Source organism: Aspergillus affinis (assembly GCF_023601865.1).
Source record: "Aspergillus affinis strain CMG 70 chromosome Unknown NODE_23_length_327850_cov_86_924445, whole genome shotgun sequence".
NCBI classification, from domain to species: Eukaryota; Fungi; Ascomycota; class Eurotiomycetes; order Eurotiales; family Aspergillaceae; genus Aspergillus; species Aspergillus affinis.
The window spans coordinates 158,272-177,366 of record NW_026515804.1 but is presented as its reverse complement, the minus strand read 5'-3'; the positions used below and the strand labels follow the sequence as shown (position 1 = coordinate 177,366).

At 50.9% G+C, this 19,095-nt stretch overlaps 3 protein-coding genes across 3 annotated transcripts; 2 read left to right on the top strand and 1 right to left on the bottom strand.

Moving 5' to 3' along the window:
• Positions 1–113: 113 nt before the first annotated feature.
• KD926_004937 (AAA family ATPase midasin) lies at positions 114–14,969 on the top strand (the record flags this gene model as incomplete). Its single annotated transcript, XM_053098273.1, has 2 exons — positions 114–8,072; positions 8,166–14,969. The coding sequence occupies 2 exons, from the start codon at positions 114–116 to the stop codon at positions 14,967–14,969; spliced, it is 14,763 nt and encodes a 4,920-aa protein (XP_052957852.1).
• Positions 14,970–15,266: 297 nt separating this feature from the next.
• KD926_004936 (PRCC domain-containing protein) lies at positions 15,267–16,571 on the bottom strand (the record flags this gene model as incomplete). Its single annotated transcript, XM_053098272.1, has 1 exon — positions 15,267–16,571. The coding sequence occupies one exon, from the start codon at positions 16,569–16,571 to the stop codon at positions 15,267–15,269; it is 1,305 nt and encodes a 434-aa protein (XP_052957851.1).
• Positions 16,572–17,834: 1,263 nt separating this feature from the next.
• On the top strand, positions 17,835–18,989 carry KD926_004935 (uncharacterized protein; the record flags this gene model as incomplete). The annotated part of the gene is made up of 1 exon (XM_053098271.1): positions 17,835–18,989. One exon carries the CDS (start codon positions 17,835–17,837, stop codon positions 18,987–18,989), a length of 1,155 nt encoding a protein of 384 aa, XP_052957850.1.
• Positions 18,990–19,095: the final 106 nt, after the last annotated feature.

Here is a 19,095-nt window from a genome sequence, read left to right as displayed (position 1 = left end):
CAGAAAAACGGGCCTAAAAAAAAAGAGTCGCTATCGGGACGAGATATTTTCAAATTTCTCTCCCCATTAGATTTAAACTCGGCACATGAGTTCCTCTGACGGCAGGATTCAGCATGGACGCTACACCTGCCTACGAGAGGGCTCTCAATGAGTCCCAGATCCATGAACAGCTTCCGAATGAGATTGCGGAACTCATTCGCACAGCTTCTGGGACTCAGTACCTGAATGCGCTTGCGGTTGGCGCTTCAAGGTCAGGATGTACAGAAAATTTCTTTTGCATATTCGAACCGATTTTTGTGGACTTGGCAGCACGATGGATTTTGTCCGACTTTCAACTCAACCAAATCGAAGTTATTTCCGCATTTGCGCGAATCCTACCTTTCGCGCCGTATCTTCGACCCTTTGCTAGCCAATATGCCATGTCCCGGGCTGGACCTTTGTCGACGTTGGCTGCGTCCGACGAGCAAACACTAATGCAGATGGATGATGCTACAATTCGCACCTTACTTCTAGCGATCTTTCGACTTCTTTCATACGATTTAGAGACCTTTTCGAATTCCGTGTCACCGTCCCGACTCCAGCTCTTTTTCCGACACCGAGACTCGTCCGTTCGATACCTTGCAGTGCGATGCTTTGCTCTGTACGTGCGCGCAGCCGATGCTGCCACGGAGAAGTTGGTTCGGGCAAATATCACCGGGGAGGCTTTTGAGGGCAGTTGGGAAGGCATCGTTATCGACTATCGCTGCCTTGGTCTATGGGAAGAGCGCCGGTGGGATACTCTTCTGAAGCGAGTTGAGCTTGCAAGATCTAGTCGTTCAACTGTGGAAAGCTTATCTCAGGTTGAGAGCCTACGAGAATATTTCACTCCGCGAACTGCCGAGGTTTGTGGTGTCTTAATACCACGACTGAATGACACGGTATCTCCGGCGTCTTCAATGGTGAAAACACCAACCGCAGTGGGAAACCTGCGGAAGGTCGCTTCATCTTTGACCACGTCTAGTCCTCTGCTCTTGATCGGCTTGCCAAACTCCGGGAAGACTTCACTAGTCAATGACATTGCGGCGACAATGGGCCAATCGGAATCCATGGTCACACTTCATTTGAATGAACAAACAGATGCCAAGAGTCTTCTTGGAATGTATTCGACCTCCCCGACCACAGGTTCATTCGCGTGGCAGCCGGGTGTGTTGACGAAGGCGGCAAGAGAAGGCCGCTGGATTCTGATTGAAGACTTCGATCGCGCTCCCTCTGAAGTCATTGGCCTTATTCTCCCTATAATAGAGAAAGGGGAATTGACCATAGCCAGCAGAAAGGAGCGAATTAAGTGTGCTGAAGGATTCAAAATCATTGCCACCATGAAGTCTTCGTACAACATCGCTGGCGAAGAGATCGCCCCAAATACCACCATCCTGGGCAGCAGGTTATGGCAGCGAGTTTCTATCGATTCCCTCTCAATTGATGAGATCCGCGAGGTGATAACACAAAAGTTCCCTCTTCTAGAATCCCGGATCCAGATCATCATGAGCGTGTATCAAAACCTCTGTTCTTCCTTCCACGGGAGCCTTGCGATTAAAAGCTCCCAAGGCCGGACCCCGGGTCTTCGTGACTTAATAAAGCTTTGCAGCCGACTGCATAAGCGACTGCAGCGTCTAGGTGTAAAGACGGGCTACGAAGCTACCCCTGAAGGTGCTGACGACGAAATTTTCATGGACTTTGTGGATATCTTCCTCAGTTACATCCCCGAGAAGTCTATGGCAGAATCCCTGGCTCTGGTCGTTGCGGAAGCGCTTCAGATATCGCCTCAGCGAGCACAATATACCCTTCATGAGCGCGTTCCAGCATATTCAGACCAGGGAAACAGTCTTGTGCTTGGAAGAGAAATTTGCCGGAAAGTCAAGGTGCCTACGGGTTCATTATCCAAGATGTCTGCTGCCTCGTCACGCTTCGCTTCTACAAGATCTGCTGTCAGCCTTATGGAACAAGTTGCAGCTGCCATGCAAATGGCAGAACCCGTTCTTCTTGTTGGAGAAACTGGTATCGGAAAGACGACAGTGATCCAACAACTGGCCACCTTATTACGCCAAAAGCTCACGGTAGTGAACTTGTCACAACAGAGTGAAAGCTCTGATCTTCTAGGTGGTTTTAAACCCGTGAACATTCGTACTATGGCTGTCCCTCTGCTTGATGAATTTACCTCGGTATTCGAGTTGACATTCTCAGCAAAGAAGAATCACAAGTTCCTGTCATCCGTCTCTAAAAGCGTTACCACGGGAAATTGGGTACGCTTGGTAAATCTTTGGCATGAAGCCGTTCGGTTAGCGGAGGGTGTTTTCAAAGCAGACAATAGGCAAGGGAAAGAGTCCGAGGAAGGACAGCCAGCCAAAAAACGAAAACTCGATTCGCCGAAATACCAGCAGTTGCGACAGCGATGGGAAAGGTTTGCGGCACAGTTGAACGATTTCGAGGCCCAAGTTTCCCAGGGCGACGCCAAATTCACCTTTGCTTTTGTCCAGGGTAAGATCGTCCGAGCGCTACGCAATGGTGAATGGGTACTCCTCGATGAGGTCAATTTGGCATCGCCAGATACTCTGGAAAACATCGCCAGTCTTCTGCATCATGGTAGCGATGGTACACCTTCCGTTCTGCTTTCAGAAGCCGGTGATGTGGAGCGCGTTTTCGGGCATCCCGAGTTCCGTATATTTGGTGCCATGAACCCGGCAACAGATGCAGGGAAGAAGGATTTACCTCCTGGCCTTCGCTCTCGGTTTACTGAAGTATACGTGCATTCTCCTGATAGTGACATTGATGATCTGTTGTCATTGATACAGAAGTATCTCGGTGACTTGGCATTAAGCGACTCCAGAGTCGTATCAGACCTTGCCCACCTCTACATGGAAACTAAGAAGCTCAGCAACGAGAACAAGCTCACAGACGGAGCCGGGCAACGTCCACATTTCAGCATACGAACGCTCGTCCGTGCCTTGATCTACGTGGCTGACCATGCACACATATATGGGTTACGCCGAGCTGTTTTCGAAGGATTCTCCATGAGTTTCTTGACTGTCTTGAGTCAGGAATCGGAAAGGCTTCTGGCGCCTCTACTGGAGAGACACATTTTCAACAATGCGAAGAACGTCAGGGCGCTTCTTGGACAAACCCCTAGACCCCCAAGTGATGGGCATTCTTATGTGCAGTTCAAACACTACTGGATGCGGCAAGGGAACACCATTCCCGAGGAACAGCATCATTACATTATCACACCTTTCATTGAGAAGAACTTGAAGAATCTAGTTAGAGCAAGCTCAACTCGCCGATTCCCAGTTCTGTTGCAGGGCCCAACTTCCGCTGGAAAAACAAGTATGATTGAATATCTGGCGAAGGTCTCTGGGAATAAATTTGTTCGGATCAACAACCATGAACACACAGATCTCCAAGAATATCTGGGGTCGTACGTTTCCGACGAAGACGGAACCCTGCGTTATCAGGAGGGTATTATGGTAGAAGCTTTGCGAAATGGATATTGGATCGTTCTGGACGAGCTCAACTTGGCGCCATCGGATGTCTTGGAAGCATTGAACAGACTTCTTGACGACAATCGTGAACTATTCATACCTGAAACCCAGGAGGTGGTTCACCCGCACCCGAACTTCATGCTTTTTGCCACGCAGAATCCAGCTGGTCTTTACGGTGGTCGAAAGGTGCTATCCCGCGCTTTTCGCAACCGTTTCCTTGAGCTTCACTTTGACGACATCCCGGAAAGTGAGCTCGAGTTCATCTTGAAGGAACGTTCTCAGATCGCGCCTTCATTCTGTACCCGAATCGTATCCGTATACCGGAAGCTATCCCTACTCCGCCAAGCAAATCGACTTTTTGAGCAGAAGAATAGCTTTGCCACCCTGCGTGACTTGTTCCGATGGGCGCTCCGACGAGCAGACGACCGTGATCAGTTAGCAATCAACGGTTTCATGCTGCTTGCAGAGCGTGTTCGCAATCCACAAGAACGGGCGGCCGTGAAGAGTGTTATTGAAGAAGTCATGAAAGTCCGCATTGACGAGGATGTGATATATGGTGCTTCGGCGCTAGACCAGCGAGCGCCTCTTCTCAAAACTCTTGCTCCTGGAATTGTGTGGACGAAGGCCATGCGAAGATTATTCATTCTGGTTTCTGTTGCGCTGGAGAACAACGAGCCTGTCCTGCTCGTTGGAGAGACGGGTTGCGGAAAGACTCAGCTATGTCAAGCCGTTGCAGAGGCTTACAGGAAGCAATTACTCATCGTCAACGCACATGTGAATCTGGAAACAGGTGATCTTATTGGAGCTCAGAGGCCTGTTAGAAACAGGGCAGCCATCGAACAAGCTTTGCTGAGTGACCTTCGGTCCATCATCCCTGGAGAAAATGTTGAATCAAGCTCGGTCGAGGAGTTGAAACAAGCTTTCAGCGCGTTGGGCGCTGACCAGTTGCAAGCACACGACCCCGAGACAGTGCAACGAATCGTGAAAAATATTGCGCGTGTAAATGCTTTGTTTGAATGGTCCGATGGAAGCTTGATTACTGCCATGAGAACGGGGCAGTTTTTCCTCCTCGACGAAATCTCACTGGCTGACGATTCGGTGTTGGAAAGATTGAACAGTGTTTTGGAACCCCATCGATCGATTCTTCTTGCGGAAAAAGGTCCGGTTGATTCAATGGTAGTCGCTGATGACGGTTTCCAGTTCCTTTCTACCATGAACCCGGGAGGAGATTATGGAAAGCGTGAGCTCTCTGCAGCCCTCAGAAACCGACTGACTGAGATATGGGCTCCGCAGCTCTCTGAAGACGAAGACATCTTACCCATCCTCCAAATGAAGCTTGAGATGAAGTCCGAAGATATCCCCAAGGGCATGTTGCAATTCGCGAAATGGTTCAAATCGACCTTGCAGAATTCTTCAACCGAATCGCTTTCTATCCGTGACCTCCTTGGCTGGGTCGATTTCGTCAACAAGTGTCAGACTACAGACCCTCTATTTTCAATTGTGCAGGGTGCGGCAATGGTCTTTATCGACACTATTGGCGCAAATCCAGCGGCAATGCTCGCGTCAACGTTGCACGATCTGGAAGGGAACCGACGACTATGTCTTGCCAAGCTACGAGAACTCTTCAATGTGGATGCCGAGAGCATTTATCTCCAACGCTCCACCATTGATATAGAAAATGGTTCCCTACGCATCGGCCCATTCGTCCTTGATATGAATGGTCAGACAACACCAGACCCGGAATTCATAATGGATGCTCCTACGACAATTGCCAACTCTGTTAGAATTGCCCGTGGTTTGCAACTTCCGAAACCCATTCTTCTCGAGGGCAGTCCAGGTGTAGGAAAAACCACACTTGTGACAGCTCTTGCCAAGGCATTAGGAAAGCCTCTTACTCGGATAAATTTGTCTGAACAAACTGATCTTACAGACCTGTTTGGATCAGATGTGCCGGTGGAGGGTGGTGATGTTGGTCAATTTACTTGGCGCGATGCCCCGTTCCTACAGGCGATGCAGCGTGGTGACTGGGTTCTTCTGGATGAAATGAATCTTGCCTCGCAGTCTGTTCTTGAAGGTCTGAATGCCTGTTTGGACCACCGTCAAATGGTTTACGTTGCAGAGCTTGATCAAACGTTTAAAAGACATCCCGACTTTGTCCTCTTTGCTGCGCAGAACCCGCATCATCAAGGTGGTGGAAGAAAGGGTCTTCCGGCCTCTTTCGTCAACCGATTCACGGTTGTGTATGCGGATAGCTTCACCAACGATGACCTGAAGAGGATATGCGCAAAGCTTTTCCCTGGGAGCCCTTCCGCACAAACTGATGGGTTGGTGGACTTCGTGTCGAGGTTGAATAGGGCTATTGTTCAAGAACGAAGACTAGGCGCGGTTGGAGGCCCATGGGAAGTTAATCTACGAGATATCCAAAGGTGGCTCCAGCTAGCAGACCGTGGGTATTTGCAGATCCCGACAAGCAACTTCCTTGATGTCATCATCTCCCAGCGATTCAGGTCTCAAGAGGATCGGCAGTTGGTCGCTCAGATTTATGAGCAGGTTTTCAAGGATACACCAAGAATGGCCAAAAACTACTACCACAACCTCACGCCAGACTACATGCAAGTTGGTTTTGGGACAATGCGAAGGGATCCGTTCCTCCAGCAGACCCCGGAACCCCAGATGAAGATACTTCCGCGAGATCTTTCGATTCTTGAGTCTCTTATGCTATGTATCGAACAATCATGGCCCAGTATCTTGGTTGGACCTTCTGGCTGTGGCAAAACCACTCTGATCCGAAAGCTCGCGGCCTTGAATGGTGCCAGCCTTGTTGAGTTGGCCCTGAGTGCTGACACCGACACGATGGACTTGATTGGTGGCTTTGAACAAATTGACCATAAGCGGGAGGTGTCGTCTCTGATGCAAGATATCTCCCTATTGCTCCGACAATACATCATTTCTGCATACTCCTCGGGGAGTGGTTTTGATGGAGTTCCCGCCTTTCTTCAACTCTATGAAGCTCTGCAGGACAAGGAGATCTCATTGGACAACATTTGTTCATCGCTTACGACACTATGCCAACTTTATTCCGAAAAATCCCTTGAAGATCTCCTTCTCCGTGGTCAAAATTTGCTGGAAAAATCAAAACAGTCGGACAAGATGAAAGTGGGATTTGAATGGACAGAGGGCGTCTTAACGCAAGCTGTGCAACATGGACACTGGGTTATTCTCGATAATGCCAACCTTTGCAACCCCTCTGTTCTGGACAGATTGAACTCGCTCACTGAACCCAATGGTGCTTTGATTCTCAATGAGCAACGGACTGAAGACGGTTCTGCTCGTGTTATTAAGCCGCATCCAAATTTCAGGCTATTTTTGACAGTTGACCCTCGTCATGGAGAACTGTCTCGCGCCATGAGGAATCGTTGTGTTGAGGTTTGCTTCTTACCTCAGGAAGATGACAACATAGCGGGCACATTCACGCCTTCCTATACATGCCAGTCTTCCTTGTATCGCCTTCGCTCTATCTGGAACTTCGATTCTCCGGTCATCACTGAAGACCTAACGCGGGTAGCCTATAAGGTGTGCCTAGATCACCTTTCCATCGGAGATCTTGCCTATCTCCAGAGAAATCTCAATCTCTTCCTACCGTACTGTTCGGATTCTGTGAAGGAACTGCTCTCGTCGATACTGCCTCAGTACGTGTCCGTTGTGCATGACAATTCGGGCTGGAAGCCTCTTGGTTATTTCAACAGCACCGTTGCACTTGGCGGTGCTTCCTTGTCTATTCAGGGACAATCGCAGCCTCTTCATCCTTTGGTCAATGAGCCACTAGCTTCAATCTTGTGTGATGATGTGTCGTTCACTCCCCTTGCAATTCTGGCGCAATTACAAGAGTCCAAGCTGGATCTGTATCGCTTAAGACAGGGCCTGCAACAAGCAGATGAGTCAGGAAAACAACTGAAACCGAGTCAAATGAGTCGATTGGAGCGGTCCCTGGCTTCCGGGCGCATCCCGGCTCTCATGAAAGATGCAACTCAGCCAGTTGGCTCTTTCCTGTCGGACTGTGGACAAGCAGTGTATGACTTCATACAGGGTTTGGATCAAGAGGTTCTTCAGGCACCTCAGCTTCTCCCCATCCTTCGAGCAGTCATCGACTTTTCCATGGATATCTTCAGACTAACTACAGCAAGTGAGGTGGATGAAGGTGAGTTCCAGGTGTATCTCCAAATTGGCAGAGAGTTATCTGCCTCTCTAGCAGACTCTTGGGCCCTTTTGAAACCATTGGCGTTTGCCCTGTCCCAAGCGCTTGACCGATTCCAAGAAAACTGGGCACTTAAAACCGGACTTAGCATGCAGAGACTGTGGGAGTCCTGGAGACCTGCAACGCCCTCAACACAAAGTCAATTAAAGTCCATTCTAGACCTGGAGGCGGTGGCTTCCGAGTTTACCGATATTGCCATCAAAACTCGTCTTGATTTGTCTAATCTAAGTCGGGTTCGCGACTCACTCATCAACGCCCAGCATTCTATTCTCGTTGACGGCGCAGACGAAGGACTCCTTGTGCAGGTATGGTTTAATCCTTTGTTTCCATCCCTTAATTCGCCTCCTTGCTCTCACTTTGATACTTCCCTCAGTCCCCAGATGCTTACTTCATAACAGGGTCTCAAACAAATGGTAGCGGAGCTGGCAAATGCCACACAGAACCGCGAGGCAGCTCAGAATCCGTATTTCTTGGATCAGTTTGAAGCTCTCAGTCAGTACCATGACATATCCTCTGTCTCTCGAAGCAACAAGAGCAGTGGCCATGCCATTCAATCGGTGCTTCCTTTACTCGCTGGTCGTCCTGCCCGTCCTCTGGATGCTTCAATGTTTCAAACTCAAGTGCCCAGTACCCTTCACAAGCTGTCACTATTCTCAGGATCGGGGCGTTCGTCGGCATTCGGCACCGCTATCAACGGCACCTTTTCTTTGGACCTACTCAAGAAATTGACTTTTGTCGATCTCACGATCTTAGGTCAGATGGACGCCCTCGAAGTGGAGAAGCAGACTCTTTCCAAGAGTTTGGCCCTATCTTCCCATGAGGTTTCCATGGATCAATTTAGAGCCCTCAGGCGAGTCTTATGCGAACTCACTCGAGAGCTTGTCCTTGTGCACAAGGATTTCTTTGAGCCGCAGTCATTTGACCAATTGGTTTCTACGTTGAAGGCGGTCGCTGAACAAGGCACTTCTACTAGCCCACTATCGGTCAATATTCACTTGGATAAAAGACTACCTGGTGACCATTATTTCAAGGCTTTTGCGGAACGAGCACTTCCAGCTCTTCTAGTGTCTCTGGCGACCGATTCCGTAACTACAGAGGATGCTCAAAACGCGGGGGCTGCTGTGGTCCAATTAGCTACCATACTTCTGCGACTTTTCGTTCCGGACAAGCCATTTGATCCCTCTTTGAGCTTAGTTGTTCAAAGGAGTCGCCATGCACAGCGCACTTCCGAGCTCACTACCAAGGCACAGGCGATCTCCTCGTTCGAACTTGGCTTCTCCGGTCAAGCCACGAACATCCGCCACGATATCCTGCAGGGACAATTGCGCGATTTGGGCTCAGCACCTCCCCCCTCTTCTATTACTCGGCCGCCTGTCTCAGAGATGAGTCTACTCCATGCGGAATTCTCAAGCTTAGTGAGGTCTGTTCTCGATAGACATCCCGAAAACATCGTAAACGCCCCGGTTGAGAAGGCATCTGAAGGCTTGGTGGGACTATTGCGAGATAATATCCGCCAACTGAGCCAACGTCTGAGCACAAACTACCGATCTTATGACGACTTGACAGTCCCTGTTGTTCGCTTCCTTGAAATCCTGGATCTCGGTCTTTCCCTTGCTTCCAGCCGATTCCAGTCACCAAATGATATGCAGGCCGTTCAGACCATCAGCGAGAGCACGCCGTTCCTTGGAGGCCATGTTCATCCGATTTCGGCCTTCGAGAGTCAAATCACTGATGCCAATCCAAAGCGTGCTATCGAGCTGTGGTTCCACAAATTATCATCCTTGAGAGTGGCCGGGAATGCGGACGCAACAGTGCTTTCTACTCAGGTGGGACGCAACGCTCTTCGCAAGCTATTCGATCACTTCCATTTGTTGTGGAAGGCAAAGCTGCGGGAGGATCAGGAAGAAGAGGCGCAGAACTCCAATCTATACCACTACAGGGGATCCTGGGAAGATGGCGAGGAAGTTAACGAGAAGGAACTCAATGAGCTTTTCCCTACATATGACGGCGATACAGCTGAAGAAGGTGCCAAGCCTACCCGCATTGATCCCAAGGCTATTTCCCTCCGGCTCGCCTCCCTGCACGCAAAATTATTCCGGGTCGAAAACCCTGCGAGTGTTCTCACAGCCTACGTCAAAGAATCTGCTACACTGCTCGGTTCAATCTGGTCTGAGAAAGAGGGTTCTAGTTCTTACGTTCATCCTAAGGAGCATATCTCCGGTATACTCCTGCTTTTGGAGGACGCCCTCAACATAGAGGCAGACTCTGTGAACAACTACAACTTCTATACTGATGCAAACATCGGAGAAGCCCGGAAACTTGTCTCTTTGGCCTTGTCCACACAATCTCGATTCCTCCAGATTCAGAAGTCCTGGCCTGACCATGCTGTTCTCGAGGATGTTATCCTATGTTGCAAGGAGATCCTCCAGTTCAAGCACACCGAGCCTGTTGCGAAGTTCATCACCAAGGTTGAGAAGCTGCATGGGCTGGTTCACGAGTGGCAGCTTGTTGCAAGCAGAGAATTCTCAGCGGCAGCTGTTTACGACGAGATCACTGCCTTGACCATCAATTGGCGACGACTTGAGTTGTCCACCTGGGCTAGACTTTTGGAGATCGAAAGAGAGAAGTGTGGACAAGATGTGGGCTCGTGGTGGTTTGTTGCCTATGAGGCAATCATTGGTGCCCCTATTCAGATCGCGGAGGCTAGCTCGGGAGAGTTGAACAACCACGTTCTCGAGGTTATCTCAACATTGGAACAATTCTTCCTCTCAACCACTCTGGGCCAGTACAGTGGACGCTTGCAACTCATTAAGGACTTCCGCACGTTGTTACTGCTTTATGTTGAGGACCTTCCTTCCCTGAAGCAACTCACCTCCGCCTTGAACAACTTCATTCAACGTTACACGCAGTACGAGCCCGTGGTGCACAAGATACTGAATGAAAGAAGAGTGGCGCTCGAGAAGGAAATCAAGGAGCAGATTCAGCTCGCTAGTTGGAAGGACACGAACATTGTTGCTCTCCGGGAAAGTGCCCGACGATCGCACACCAAGTTGTTCAAATTGGTCCGCAAATATCGGGAGATACTAGTTCAACCTGCTCAACAATTTCTGGAGCAGGACATGCCGGATGATAACGAAGAGCTCAAACCCACCCTTCACCGACCAGACCTATCCTCAGCAAGCTTCCCGGGCGCTCTTGAAATGTGTCAAACAATTGATAAAGCCTGGGCTAATCGGCCGCCCAGATTCAGAGATCCAAGTGGTACAGTGGGCAACATGACACACATGTATGTGTCCATTCCTGCCGAGTTTGATGTGGCCGGGGAACTTGAAGGCTTTGTCAAATTCTTCATTGAGAGCATAAAGGAATTCAGGACACAAACACCCAAGGTTCTGACCGAGGAGAACAAGGATGGGGTGCAGCATCTGAAGGTCCAAAAGCGTCGCTTCTATGCGGACACATTGCGTCGCATCATGGAAATGGGCGTCAAGCGCAGTGCTAGCATGAACTTGATGGAAACGCAAGCATCCGTTTCACATGTCCTTGCTACCAGCCCAACCTTGGGAGGCGAGGCCATGCAGAACGATACCACGAAGAGTGCCGACCTGTACTTCCACAGATTCTTAGACCTCCTTCCTCGTGTGCGTCAAGCATCGCGCAACTACTCTGAAGATCTCAGCAACGTGGAAATCTCAAGAAGCTCGGGATCTATTGAACACTTGCTGTTCTTGATTCGCAAGCAGAGAACTGTTATCTCACCCGCGCTATTCGACTTGGAAGCACTCAATTCAACGCTTGTCAAGACCGCAAACATGTGGACCTCAGGGTCCAAGTCGATCTACAAGCCAATTGCCGGGTTCTTAGAGCAGACGCAAGACGTGTCACGGGCCGTCTCCTGGTTGGCTCCTATACTTGGGCTGGCCGCTACAATTGTGGAACTGCATGCCAAGTTCTCCGGCATCGACTGTCTGGTCGTCTCTAATGGTTTGCGCTCTTGGAAAGAAACGTTTGACCGCTTGCGAAAGTCGCTCACCAGCCTTCCGGAGCTGCCAAAGGGTGTATCCTCACAGGACCATAAGGGAGTTCTGGAGGAGACCTCGTCCTCTTTCACTGAGCTGAACCAACAAATCATCCAATGGACTGAAGCCCGTCCTGATCTTTCCTTTGCCTTGTCCCAGATAACCCCTTGGACTAACGTCAACATCCAGGCGATTGAAGGGTTGCGTACTGATGATGGATTGGCGATTGAGGACTTTGATCGAAGTCTCCTCGCAGCGGTTGACAAAATTCTTGTCAGTATTCAAAAACTCAGAGAGGCACCGACTCTCGTTGCATCCCCAGGTCTCCTGGCACGAAGTGACGAGTTCTTCAATAAGGCAGTCAAGGCTATCCACGTGGCCGGTATCACTTCGTCACTCGATTCTGTCCTGGAAACGCTTCAGCATGTTCAAGAGCGCGCAGATTCCGGACTTGCCTTCGCGAGCGCACTACTCGCCAGTCTGCTTCCCATCATGAACAAGTACTGCCACATCTGCAAGGATCTTCTGGATCGATTCATCACCGTCCACCGCGAGACGTGCAAGATGTCATATGTGCTCGCCAAGTCCTTCAACCAGATCGCTTCCGAGGGATTCTGCATGCCCGCCGAGGCATCCACAGAAGAGAGCAAGTCTGGGCAATTGGAGAGTGGAACGGGTCTCGGTGACGGCGAGGGCGCTGATGATATCAGCAAAGATGTCGGAGCTGATGAAGACCTCTCGGAGCTTGCCCAGGAACAAAACGAAAACCCTAAAGAGGACATGGACAAGTCTGCGGACGCAGTGGACATGGACCAGGAAGACATGCAAGGCGAGGAGGGTGAGCGCAAGGAAGACGACGAACAAGACAATGACGAGAGTGGCGACGAAGAGGAAGATGGTGATATCGATGAGGAAGTAGGAAGCGTGGATGATCTCGATGCCTCGGCAGTGGATGAAAAGATGTGGGATGGCGCCCACGACGAGCAGCAAAAGGAGACTGAGAACGAACAAGGCAAGGGTCAGAATGAGTCCGACGAGCAGTCTGCAGCGCACGAGGAGAAGAAGAAGGACGAGAATGGAGAGGAGGCTGAGAAAAAGGAGGGCGAGGATGAGGAAGAAGAGCCGGAAGAGGATGAAGAATCTCCCGAGGAAGAAGGCGAAGCTGTTGGACGTGAAGATATGGATGTCACAGATCCACATGCCAAGGAAGAGGAAGCTCTTGACCTTCCGGATGAGATGCAACTTGATGGCGAGGAGAAGGGCGACGAAGGCCAAGAAAGTGACGACGGTCTCGACGATGACCTGTCGGACTTAGGAGCTGCTCCTGCAGAGGAGGAGCAGAACGCAGATGGTCTAGACGACAACCAAGAGAACGATGGCATGGAGCCGGGTGAAGAAGAGCAAGACATTGATCAAGCCGAGGAAGAAGCCAATGAGGATGACAACATGGGCGAAGCCGAAGCTGATGGTGAAGAAGAAACCGAGAAGCCTGGAGAGGAACCCGAGGAAACGCCCCAAGACGACCTTCTCCTCCAGTGTGACGAGAACGAGATGAATGGAGAAGACGTGGCACCTAGCGATGCTGTCAATGGTGGACTGGGTGCTGACCAGGACCAGAATCAAGAAAAGGGCGCATCCGGTAACGCACAGCAAGAGAACGGCTCTAAGGACCAATCTGCTGAGCAGCAACAACAAACCGGTGCTTCTAAGGATGGAGACGACAGTGAGCGGCACAGAGATGCAGGAGGCGCGGACGATCCCAACCCCGAGGACCCTCAGCTGCAGGCATTCAAGAAGCTGGGTGATATGTTAGAGGAATGGCATCGCAGGCAGAAAGAAATCAAGAACGCCTCCAACCAGGAAGACGAAGAGTCCCAAGATCCTCTGCCTCAGGATACAGACATGGCAGATGCGGATTTCGAGCATCTCGCAGACCAAGACGATGTCGCCGATACTCAAGCCCTTGGCCAAGCAAATGAGGAGCAAGCAAAGGCCCTCGATCAGAATAAGGGCGTCGAGTCAGACATCAAGCCTGGAGAGAACGAGCCTCTGCCGGACTCGGACGAACCCCAAGACCTTCCGGGCAATGAGCTGGAAGATGAAATGCAGCTGGATCAGGGTCCCACGGCTGCTGAAGGACAATCCGCAGGCGCGATGATCCCTGGCAACTCGCAGACCCAGGAGCGCACCACTGACGCTCTCGGTCAACAAGAAATCAACGAGGAGCTAGATGAAGTGGACGCACATCTCGCAGCCATCCACCTTTCGTCCACTCTGCCCCCTCTCACCCCCAGGGATGAGGCCCAGCGACTCTGGTCGCACTACGAATCCGTCACTAACGACCTCTCCCTCTCTCTGACCGAACAACTCCGCCTCATCCTCGCACCGACCATGGCAACGAAGCTGCGCGGCGATTTCCGCACGGGTAAACGGCTGAACATCAAGCGTATCATTCCGTACATCGCGTCGCAATACAAGCGCGACAAGATCTGGATGCGACGATCCATCCCCTCCAAGCGCAACTATCAAATCATGCTTGCTGTCGACGATAGCAAGTCCATGCTGGAGAGCGGAAGTGGCCAACTTGCGTTCGAAACCCTAGCGCTCGTATCCAAGAGTCTTAGCATGCTCGAAGCCGGCGATCTCTGTGTCCTCGGATTCGGCAGCGAAGACCACGTCCGTGTTGCGCACGACTTCGGCAAACCGTTCTCGTCGGAAGCCGGCATGCAGGTCTTCCAGCACTTCAGCTACCAGCAGACCGGCACCAACGTGCGCAAACTGATCGCCGACTCGATCGCCTTGTTCCGAGAAGCTCGCTGGAAGCAGTCTCCGGGAGGAAGCAACGCCGACCTCTGGCAGCTGGAGCTCATCATCTCCGATGGTATCTGTGAGGACCACGACACTATTCAGCGCCTTGTGCGCCAGGCCCAGGAGGAGCGGATCATGATTGTGTTCATCATCGTCGATGCCGTCAAGGGCAGTTCGATCCTGGATCTCAGCCAGGCTAGCTTCGAACCGGACACTGAGAGCGGGACTGGAGAGATGAAGTTGAAAATGAAACGGTATCTGGAAGAATTCCCCTTCCCTTATTATCTGGTCGTACGCGATGTTAAGGAGTTACCGGCTGTTTTGGCTACGGCGTTGAAGCAATGGTTCGCAGAGGTTGTTGATGTTTCCTCTTAAGATTTCATGTTTGTTTTTTTTTTTTTTTTTTTTCCTTTGTTTTTGGTTATAAAGAAAAGTATGACGGTGGCTGTTTATTTATGGCGCATGTGAATATTGTTTTCTTCAAGGATTAGATTTTTTGGCAAAGTTAAAATTTAAACATTTATTTATATGAAATTGTTTTCTGACACTTGAACTCCCCGGTGATATTACACATTTATGGTATCAAACTATTTTTACCCAAAAACATCAACGATCAAATGAAGAACAGAAAAAGCTAAGGTCCATATTAGAAGGAATTGAAGATAACCAAGCTCACCATCCGTATTTGGATCCAGCTTCCTGCTTGTTCCTCCGTCCAGAGGCAAAACTCTCCTCCAGAGCCTCCCGCTGGTTGCTCGCTGCATTGACCAGCTGCTGCAAGCTGTGCTTTCCAGGCGCAATCGGACGCACGGGATTGTGCTGAACGGCCGCAAGATCCGTGTTGTGCGCCGCCTCTTGGTTTGCGATGTACTCTTTGTCTGTGTTGAAATGGAGGACTCGGGACTTGGACGATTCGGCATTGCGACCAAACAGCTGTCTTCTTTGGGCACGCGACAGATTGAGATCGTCGGCAATGTTATCCAACGTTTCGGCGGGCCCTGTCGCTTGTGACTCCTGTGGTTCTGGGGCCGAAGGTCCAGCGGCAGGAGCTTCTGAGGGGGCGCTGTATACTAGTGGTTCGTAGGTGGCGCTTGTCGTTTGAGCAGAGGGAGCGGCGGCAGCATCCAGCTCTGCTGATGATAGCGAGAAAAGACTGACTTTCGGTTTCGGTTTCGGGGCAGCAGCAGGGGGGGGAGTAGGTTGAGCAAGAGGGGCCTGTTCTTTCGGGCCATCGGCAGCAGGTAAGGATCCCGTATTTGTGTTCGTCGCCGTGGCCGTTGTAGTCGTTGTCTTGGGGGGTGCTTTCTTTTTCTTCTGCTGCGTTCGTCCCACCGACAAAGGCTTGAACATCATAGGATTGCCCTTCAATTTCACCTCTACCGGCTTCTCCTTTACGCCCTCCTCCCCATTATCCCCTGCCGTGTTTTGCGACTCCCCAGCTTCCTCCGTCCCAAGGCTGCCAGCCTTGGGTATCGTCTCATCATCGTCAAAATCACCAGTCCCTAACCCCAGTGCTTGATCCCTCCGCATTTCCGCATCAGCTTCGCGATCAAACCCTGGCGCAGCTCCCGTCTTCAAACTGAACACTTTCCGCGCCGGCGCGGCTGTCTTCTTATTCTTCTCTTTCTCCGCCGCCGCGGTCGCAGTATTCTTCTTCGGAGCGGGCAGGAAAGAATTAAACCCCGAGAACAATCCTCCTCCACTGGCGCCACCACCTATCCTTGGTCTCTTGCGCGCGGGTCCATCGTCGCCGGCGTCCGCGTCGGTGGGTTTCTCGGGTTTGATTTCGGGCAGGGCAACGCGGATTTTGCGCGGGTTGCTGCGATCGACGATGGATGGGGGTTTTGCGCCGGTGGAGGGTGCAGAGGATAATTGTTGTTGGGCTGGTGCGGGTTTTTGGGTCTTTGGTTGGGGAACGACGGGGGTCCCGGGTTCTGAGTCGGAGTTTTCGGAATCGGAGTAGGATACGAGGGCCATGGTGGGCTTTTTTTGTTGTTGTGGTTGTGTTGCAAGTGGTGGTTGATTGCGGCGGAGTTCGGATTCCGTTGGCTTTCTTTTGGGCACTTTTGGACAAGGGCAGCTTGAATGACTAATCCGGTGATAGCTTCTAACTAACTAGTAAGACAGCCAGCCACACCTTCAAAGAAACACTGTTCGAGTAGTACATTATGCTTTCCTTTTTCCAGACACCAAAATGCTTTATGTCTGATGTACTAATACTCTCCAACTAATCTCAACGCTTCATGCACACTCACTCAGTCAGCCGAGTTCCGATAATAAGTAGATGTATGTCTTTATGTTGTTCAAATCACCCGTTCCCTGCAACTTGTATTTCGAGTATCAGCTTATGTACTCTGTACTACCAATAACTCTTTGTCTCTGGTCTTGTAATTACTTCAACGAACCTGGAGGTGGACCTGGCCTCACTATTAGCGACAGTAGGGGGGCGGGGGGGGGGCCGGGGGGGCGGTTATAATTTGAATGTGGTAGAGACTGGGGTCAGAACGGAAAGTCCTTCACTGTAGTTCTTGAGCGAGGCCTTGGTACTTCTCCCATGACACTGTCAAACACGGTGTTTCGATTAGTACTTTATTGATATCTACCACTGGGAGATCATGTATTCTAGCAGGTTCTGATAGTTAAAATATATACGACCATTATAATTTTGCTATTGCTAGAGCTCAGTTCGACTTCACATTGAATACACAATATTCAACACATCATCTCAACCTGTTGGCAGCCTAGTATTACCAAAGAGACTGACATTAGTCAATCCCAAAACCTCATTACCATATCACCAGACGTATAAACAGCAGCAGATTGCCAGACCAAATTAACGAAAGACACCTCAAGACTGCCTTACCTTTAGCCAGGTAGCAACCCTTGATCACCTATGACTCCCAAGACCAAGTAAGTCCTACCAGAACGAAAGCATAAGCCCAGAGAACTTAAACCCACCAAAAATGACATCATTCAGAGACAACCAAAACCAACCAGCGATCAGATCAATCAGATAAGATAAGAAAAATGACCGATTGGTGATTACTAAGACCATTCATCCACTGGCGCTCCTTCCCCGAACTTTCTCTTTGCGAAAGAAACGATCCTCATGCTCTCTAGAGACAAAGACTGTCTACATCACCGACACCTTTATCTTTACTATGCACAGCCTACCTTGAAATCTACATCTACACCTGCACGTTGAGTCCAAAGCCCAAAGCCCAAAGCTCAAACATAACCATGCCGACAACAAACGAACAAGAGCCCCCCGCCGCCGAGGCAATACCACCTCTTTCTACAGAAAACCTCTCCAGTAATCACACTCACACTCACGCCCAATCCCAAGCAGACGATTATACTCGCTCCAGCAAGAGCGGCAAGTTCCGATTCAAATCCTCGCGCTCGTCACGATCGGACTCGAAGCCGCGCGACTATAGGGATCGCGAACGTGATCGTGAACACCGACACCGTCACCATCACCGACATAAGCGCAGTCACCATGACCATGACCATGACCGTAAACGAACCGACCATGCCTCCTCTACAAAACGTCACAAATACGCTCATCGCACACCCTCCCCCAACCCGTCCTCGACGACGACGAACCCAAATCCCACCAGGGGGCTCTCGCCTAACGCAGCCTTCCGGGAAAGTTTATTCGATGCGCTAGGAGATGACGAAGGCGCGTCGTATTGGGAGTCTGTGTATGGGCAACCGATTCACAATTTTGCCGTGCCGTCCGTCCCGAACGGGCCTGAGGGTGAGCTGGAACAGATGGGTGAGGAGGAATACGCTGCGTATGTGCGGACTCGCATGTGGGAGCGGACGAGAGAGGGGATGATCGAGGAGCAAGAGCGGTTGAGGGCTGAGCGGATGAGGCAGAAGAGACGCGAGGAGAGGGGTGCGAGGGAGGCGAAGGAGCGGAGTCGGTTTGAGAGGGATATGGAAGAGAGTCTAAGGAGGGGGCAGGCGCGGAGGCGTCTGAAAGCGTGGAAGGCGGTTTGGGAGGAATATGCAAGGTCATGGGATGAGGTTGATCGGGCCGCTGCTGCCGCTGCGGCAGGCCCAGCCGAGGGCAAGAGCAGTGATGAACGGAATCGATTGCGCAATCTCCTATACTGGCCTGTCGAGACCGGGAAACGAAGAGATGTGTCGAGAGAGGCAGTTGAGGAGTTTATGCGGCATGCGCTGGTGTCATCCGGCGATACAAAGGATCAGTCCGGCGCCGCTGATTTACTATCGACGCTGAAGGCAGAGCGAGTTCGGTGGCATCCCGACAAAATCCAGCATCGCTATGGAGTACTGGGTGTGGACGAGGTCGTCATGCGCAGCGTTACGGAAGTTTTCCAGATTGTGGATACCATGTGGAACGGGCTGAAGGAGAAGCATTCATGATATGGTGTGGTTTTGGCCGTCTGGTGTTGATATCGATGGTCTACGGAATGGCATTGCAAGGACTGCATTCTAGAGGAGGCGTTCTCATTTACAGCATTTGATATGA